Source organism: Monopterus albus, unplaced genomic scaffold (genome assembly GCF_001952655.1).
Source record: "Monopterus albus unplaced genomic scaffold, M_albus_1.0 scaffold69.1, whole genome shotgun sequence".
NCBI classification, from domain to species: Eukaryota; Metazoa; Chordata; class Actinopteri; order Synbranchiformes; family Synbranchidae; genus Monopterus; species Monopterus albus.
The window spans coordinates 2,615,683-2,623,292 of record NW_018127949.1 but is presented as its reverse complement, the minus strand read 5'-3'; the positions used below and the strand labels follow the sequence as shown (position 1 = coordinate 2,623,292).

Genomic DNA, 7,610 nt, shown 5'->3' with positions numbered 1-7,610 from the left:
CTGACTGGGTGCAATCCTTGTGTTCACCTGGGCAGCGCCGATGGACCCCAGTAACCAGACATAGATCTACGAGGAAGGGCGCACTGGAAGCATCAAGCGCAAAAGCGTGAATGCCAGCGGGAAGGTTGAAGCAGCACTTTGACCGGGCTGCGTCACAGCGAATAGGAGGTGGTCCAGTATGAATGTGGGCACTTTGGTTGTGGTGTAAAGTACAGGACTGCGTTATGATGAGCGATACTGATATTTGTGGTGGACAAAATAGCCTACATGAAATACTTCTCAGTATTACTTCTCAACACTTTGCTGTAGGGTATGCTGTAGATGCCAAAATGACAAATTCAATCAACATCTCTCTAAAATAGGTTACTTTAAACAAAAGCTTAACATTGAACTTCATGGAGATAAATTGCATTATTTGTAGATTACGTATTGCCTACTTAATCTGCCAATTTAGTTCAGATTTACTGGCAAAATTAATGTTGAAGTTCGGGTTTATTTAATTGTTATAGGTCTGCTGTTACAATTGGTGCGTGTTTATAGCCTGAATTCCTTAAACTGGTGTAAAATCTAGTTTTTGTTCAGGAAAGCTGTGAAGAGTTTTTTGTTTTTGACTGCAGTGACACTACAAAGTACATTTACACTTCCCTCAGATTGAAGATTTAGCATACATAGCAAAAAAAAGAAGAAAAAATTAAAATAAGATTTAAAATCAGGCAAACCACTCACATCTAACTAAGGATGCCTTCACTGCACTATCAGATTCAAGGGTAAACTGATCAGACTCTGAGGCTACACTGTGCACATTAAGTAATCTGCTGCCATCTGGTGTTTTGTGCTGATAGTGCTGAGTAATTCAGCAATAATTCTCATACTTTGGGAACAAGTGCAAATTTACACATTTGACAAACTGTGGCCTGGTGATTGTGGCTCACGTGTCACTTTATCATAAAGACTATGTTATAGCTCATCTCCCTGCCCTGTTTATCAACATTTACCAATTTTAAATAAATCAATGAAGTGTATGGTTGATAAAAAAATGCCTTTAATAAGTATGGGCTAACATATTACAAATATCAATGAAGTGTATGGTTGATAAAAAAAAATGCCTTTATTAAGTATGGGCTAACATATTACAAATTCTTCATGTAGGTACACTTCCTCAGGATGTCTGGGAACACAATGAATTCAAGCTAATTTCACACACTGACCACAGTATAAAAATAGTTTGTTACAAGTAATGGTCCTGCAGTCAAAATGTTAAAGTACAAAAGCATTAGCATCAAAATACACGAAGATTTCCAAAAGTAAAACCACTAATTATGCATAATGGCACATTTCATATTATATCATATTATTGAATTACAATTACTGATACATTAGTGTGCACATTGCATTTGGAGCTAATTTTAACTAAGTTATGTTAAATGCTTGTAATCTGAAATACTGTTGGGTATCTTGTAAATTTCCAAAGATCAATAAAGATTATTAAATAAATGTTTTGGAGTAAAAGGTACAATATTTGCCTCTAAAATGTAGAACTAATGAAGTCCAGCTATGAAGTTGCAGAAAATAAAAACAGTCAAGTACAGATACCTCGAACTGTACTTACCTACAGTATCTAACCTACTTGAGTAAATATAGCCTGCTTAGTAACTTTCCACTTTTGCGAAATGGCATACAAGCATCCACAATGTTGTCTGCTGACCAAGGAAACGTCTAATTGGCTACGTGTAGACACTATACCAGTGTAACCTGTTGTGAGTCATCAACAGCCAGACTGAGTACAAATCGTAGGTGGGGTAGTAACAGAACAAAAGGTTGTTACCTTAGGATGGAACAATGGTGAGGACCCACCCACTGTCATATAAAAACCCGTTCACCAACTGCCATTATCAACAGAAGAAGACAAAGAAGGAGAGGACAAACTCATATCCAGTCTTCCCTCAGTTCACCTCTGTTCTAGTCCGTGTTTGTCAAGTAAGTTGCTTAAGTATTTTCTTTTAGGTTGTAAATGCTTGAAAAATATGAATCTAGCTCAGCATTACATGGGACTACAAAATCAATGTATTTGCATAAAGTTTGCAGTGTCAAACAGCCAGAAATGAGCAGTTTGACAGTGGCTCAATAGCAACAAACACAGAAGTTTTTTCCTATTTTTAGGTGTAAAACATACTGATACTTTTAATTGTATTATATTCAGCCTATGTAATGTGCTGGTGGTTGAGCAAATTAAACAAATGAAGGAAAGCCTCTGTGTGAGACAGCAGTAGCCATTACTTGTTTGCAGTTTGACAATGTTCTGCACATGGAAGTTGTGATTTTTTTTTTTTTTTGTTCTGTTTTTGTTGTTGTTTGGTTTTCCAGGAACACTCCAGTACAGCAAAGTCCACCCCAATAGTTCCTGTACCACTGACATGGGACAGTTTAGGGGGCAGAATGGTCCAGCAACTACATTTAGTCTTGCATTTCTCAGATAAAAATAAGAGTTCCAAATGTCCTGGGGTCAAAAGGGGGCTATATGATGGCTCTCAAGTGTATATCACAGTAACAAACCACAATGTAATTTCACCTCCAGGTTCTGAAGATGAGTTACCCAGGAATCCCAGGTGGAGCTGGATTTCCATACGGCGCTCGGCCACCTTATGTAAGATGCAATTTTCTCCATTCTAGGACTTTTCTGAAACTATGTGTCAGTGCACACAGATAGAAATGCTTTTATAACCGGATGTGTTGTATTTAATCCTATTTTTATTTCTCATGTCTTTTTTATAGACGGGACAGAGAGGAACTATTAAAGATTGTCCAGGGGCAGATCCTCAGAAGGATGCTGAAGTTCTTCATAAGGCTATGAAGGGTTTGGGTCAGTAAATGCATGAATGTGCTAAACCCATCAAATGTATTGTCATTCAGCATTAGTGAGCAGTTTATTTGCTTATTTTGCTTGTTACGCATCATAGATTGAATCTTAAAACAAAAAAAAAACATTGTACAGGCACCGATGAAAAGGCCATTGTTGAACTTCTGGGGAATCGTTCAAACAAGCAGAGGGCTCCAATTGTAACTGCCTACAAGAAGACTTATGGAAAGGTACATTTTCTCATTTCTTATGTTTAATTTTTACAGATGAACTTGTTTTTGTGTCATGTGACTTGCTCTCACGTTCCTTTTTGTTTTGCATATTTTCCTCTTAGGATTTAATAAAGGAGCTGAAGTCTGAGCTCAACGGACCCCTGGAGAAACTGGTTGTTGCCATGATGATGAGCCCTGCAAACTACGATGCATATTTAGTCAAAGGGGCTATACAGGTGGGTGGGAAGCTACAGCTATTGCCTTAACAGTTGCAATCATGCTTTTTTTTTGGTTTGTATTTTTTAGTCCAAAACACGCTGTGACTTCTATCCCCCTCCCCAGGGTGTAGGAACTGATGACAACTGCCTAAGTGAGATTTTGTGCTCACGCTCCAATGCAGAGATTAACGAAATCAACCAAGTTTACAAAGCTGGTGAGTGCTGATATAGTGTGTGTGTGTGTGTGTGTGTGTGTGTGTAATCTTACCTGTACAACTGCATGCACTTTAAGGTAACATCTGTGTTTATGAAGCTCAAAATGTTTTAGTTTTGTTAAAGATGGTGCCTCACTGGGCTACAATATTTTCAGGTGTCTCTATTTTTGTCCTCCCCAGCTACGTACATGAGAGGGTCACAATATTAGGAACACCTCTGAATATAATGTAGTCCAGTACAACACCACATTTAACTATGACCTCAATAATAAACATATAATTGAATTTATATGTTTATGACAACTACAGAAAAACCTGAAACATTTTGAGCTTCATAAACACAGATGTTGCATTGAAGTGCATGCAACTGTACAGGAGTGACTAAAGTTGCCAGACAGTGTATTATGCAAATGAATGTACATTCCTAAAAAGCCACACCTTCCATCCAGAGCATGGGAAAAGCCTGGAGGACGCCATCAAGAACGACACTTCTGGTGACTTCCGCAATCTTCTGGTTACTCTCTGTCAGGTAGCTGTTGTAAGAAGTCTATTTCACAATGAACGCTTTCAGAAGCTCAAAAGAATTTTGAATTATTAACTCTGCCAGGGTACTCCACCCATGTAATGTGTGTTTAGTACATTCAAATTGTCTTCCTTCATCTAGGCAAGTCGTGATGAAGGGGGGAGTGTTGACACCAACCTGGCCAAACAGGATGCCCAGGTACTGCTTCAAAGTGGCTCTAGTGCTGTAGCATTCTTTAAAAGTAATAGACAAGTCTGATCCTGTTTCTCTTTTTGATGGATGTGTGTGTGTTTAACAGAAACTGTATGCTGCTGGAGAACGTAAATGGGGAACTGATGACGATGAGTTTAACGCTATCCTGTGTGCTCGCAACAAGAATCACCTTCAGGCAGGTGTGTTATTTCAACTTTGTTGTACTTCCACAAAGTTTTTCACAGTGTTTCCCATAAGACATATGTTTTCAAATATTTTAACTATTTTGCTTGTAATTCTTGTCTTCTTTATTCTCCCCAAGTCTTCCAGGAGTACATGAAACTTTCTGGGAAAGACATCGAGAAGAGCATATGCAGTGAAATGCATGGCAATTTGGAGCATGGCATGGTGGCTCTGGGTATGTTCTTTCCTCTTTTCTGAAGCTCAACCAAAGTTAAGCAGCTTTCCAAAAAACATGCTGAAGCTTTAAACAATATCTTGCAGATGCAAACAGTCTGCTGTTTGACCTGAAAAGCAGCTGATGTACTTAAGACTGGACAATTCTGTGTCATTCTAAAATGTTTAGAAATCCTGCACACATTAATGTCGACCTTTTAGTTTTAATCAGCTTTTTAAATAAGTATCCTTATCTTTTTACTTATTAGCTGGTGCATTTGTCTGACTTTGCATATTATTTGTTTACAGTGACTAACATCAATTTCTGCTCCTATTTCCTAGTGAAATGCATCAAGAACATCCCTGCCTTCTTTGCCGAAGTACTCAATAAGGCTATTAAGGTACACGTGTTGTTAATCACATTTTATTCTAATTATTATAGCCACATTTTTCCAGCTAAGATGTTGTGGAGGGACAGAGGAGAATAAATAAATAAAGTGCCATATTGTGATGTGTTGACAGGGTACAGGGACCAGTGATCGGACCCTCATCCGCATCATGGTGTCCCGCTCTGAGATAGACATGCTGGACATCAGACAGGAGTATAAGAAGAACTACGGAAAATCACTGTACACTGACATCGCAGTAAGTCCAACCAGTCGTGCTGTTAAGATACTCACATTTTCAGTCATGTTTATTCTTCTTTATGTGATACATTTGTCTGTGTTTCAGGGTGATACCGGTGGGGACTACGAGAAGCTGCTGCTGAAGCTATGTGGAGGCAATGACTAAAAGGAAAGGAAGACAGCCTCTCATAAGGAAGCTATATATACGGTCACACTGAAGAATGTTATAGTACTTTATATCACCACTATCTGATGCATGCAGCTATTGTAACGCTTCCTGTGACAATAAGAAATCAACGTTAAATTTGCATTCTCTTTTTTTTTTTGCATTACTTTTTTGCTACTGTGTGATTGCCAAATAGTAATCTATACTAATATGAATATAAAAATTCAGTAATTGTTTTATTATTGGGGCAAGAAGAGGGCGCTTGACAATTTTATATTTAACTAAAATCTAACTGTATTGTATGACTGAAGTAACTAATCGTAAATGGTCTTTATAAAGCCCATTGCCTGTTCACACACTGATTATATCACTGGGAGCAACTTGGGGTTTGGTGTCTTGCCCAAAGACACTCTGACCCTACAACTGGTAGATTATACCTGCTCTACCTCCTGAGTCAAGACAGCCCCTCATATAGAGTAGTATTCAAATATAATCTGCTAAACTTAATCTCATTCAGTTTGTAATCCTAATTAAACAAAACCTCATTTGTTTTTTTTGTTTTTTTTACAAAATAAACTAAAGATGTAGAACAATGCAAATTACTAATCTAGGCAATATATGCAGTAAAAGGAATCATAAATAAAAGTTTACCTCACTACATAGATGTAATTTATGGTAGGGACATGTCCTTATCACTTTTCTGACTACCTAAAATTGTCCTCGACACTCTTTTGATATGAATTGCATATGTGTACAATTTTGGCTCTACAAGGGCTTAACTTGCTTTGTCCTGCCAACATTTGGAGTAATGCAATTGCTGAAGTGCATTTTGGATGGGAAAACGGCACAGTGCTCAGTCGGAGAAGAGAGCTCGCTGAAGCGGCTGCCTGTCGCAGGTGCTTTGCCTTTTGTGATTATAATGTTATGGTAACACTATCAAATATGTCATGTTAATTATTCTGAGATATTAAAGACATAGTCAGTTGTCCTGGGCATACACACCAGTCTTGCTAATGTTAGCACTAAAACTAGTTGGGCATTACTGTTATAGTACTATATAGTATAGTATAGTATATATAGTATACTATATAGTAGCTAACATTAACTGTAGTCAGCAAACTAAATGTTGTGACAGGGTGAATTAATGTTACTTTTTGGTGATATTTACTGATTTCTTTTCATGTTGGCATTATACTTGTTGGCCAAACATAAGGATGTTAATTTTTTCAGGATTGTTATTTTACTATTCTGTCTTCGGTTCCTGTGTAGCTACACCCTGGGGTTACTGTAGTTCACAATATTTTCTGATGGCTGGTTGAACTTCCTGCAATATTTTTTCTTAATTCAGCAGTCTGGGTTAGCATCAAGGACACCAGGAATAAACAAATGACAGGTCTTATACTTGTGTAGCGCTTTTCTTCTTTTTAGCACACTCAAAGTGCTTTCACACCTTTCAGCCATTCGCATTCCCACATTCAAACACCATTGATATGACTGAGAGCAACTGAGGGTTCAGTGTCTTGCTCAAGGACACTTTTACATGTGCACTGGAGAAGCTGGGAATCAAAGTGCCATCCTTCCAGTTAGGAGATGACTCGCTCTACCGCCTGAGCCACAATGCACCCTAAATGTAAATAGTATGGATAGAAAAAGGCTGAGTTAGCTCACTTACATGTTGGCAAGTAACATAAGAACATGATTAGTCAGTTAACTTATTATTTGCAAAGTTCACTTCATTTTCCTAACTTGTATAGCAAATTGTTTGTTTCTTTCCTTCTCATTTATTGTCAGGGCCGCTGCCTCTCCTCCACCTTTCTCTCCTCTATTTTCTTGATCTGCGGGATTCTTCACCCCAGCTGTGTTGCACTTGGTAATTGGCGACTCGTTTGTCGGTGCACACAGCTGGGGTGCATCCCGCTGATTAGTTTTCCGCCTTATTTATACCTCGGGCAGAGGCTCCGCCTGGGCTGGATCATTGCGACAGGTAATGGACAAATACCACATGTACCTAGTTTGTACCCACAGTACAGTGGTTTTGTTTTAACCGCGTACCTTTGTTCTCCCTCACCCACCTGGGGAGGGGGGCGTCTCTAACATTTATCCTCTAGGCAGAGAGTGAACAATACATCATAACAGGTTCATTTAGTTAATTTCATAACATATGCAAATGTTTACAGATTATGCTTACAATGAACCATATATATA

At 38.3% G+C, this 7,610-nt stretch overlaps 1 protein-coding gene across 3 annotated transcripts; it reads left to right on the top strand.

Moving 5' to 3' along the window:
* The first annotated feature begins 84 nt into the window (after positions 1-84).
* LOC109962920 (annexin A11-like) lies at positions 85-5,758 on the top strand. 3 transcript variants are annotated; one of them, XM_020605068.1, is made up of 14 exons: positions 119-168; positions 1,900-1,977; positions 2,576-2,644; positions 2,773-2,860; positions 2,993-3,087; positions 3,192-3,305; positions 3,412-3,502; positions 3,952-4,031; positions 4,167-4,223; positions 4,324-4,417; positions 4,540-4,635; positions 4,956-5,014; positions 5,136-5,258; positions 5,346-5,758. In XM_020605068.1, exons 3-14 carry the CDS (start codon positions 2,585-2,587, stop codon positions 5,403-5,405), a joined length of 1,017 nt encoding a protein of 338 aa, XP_020460724.1. In that variant the 5' UTR covers positions 119-168; positions 1,900-1,977; positions 2,576-2,584; the 3' UTR covers positions 5,406-5,758. The 3 variants fall into 3 exon arrangements, with proteins under 3 accessions (XP_020460725.1, XP_020460724.1, XP_020460723.1); XM_020605069.1 differs by lacking the exon at positions 1,900-1,977 and having other exon boundaries at positions 85-168; XM_020605067.1 differs by lacking the exon at positions 119-168 and having other exon boundaries at positions 1,640-1,977.
* The last annotated feature ends 1,852 nt before the right edge of the window (positions 5,759-7,610 follow it).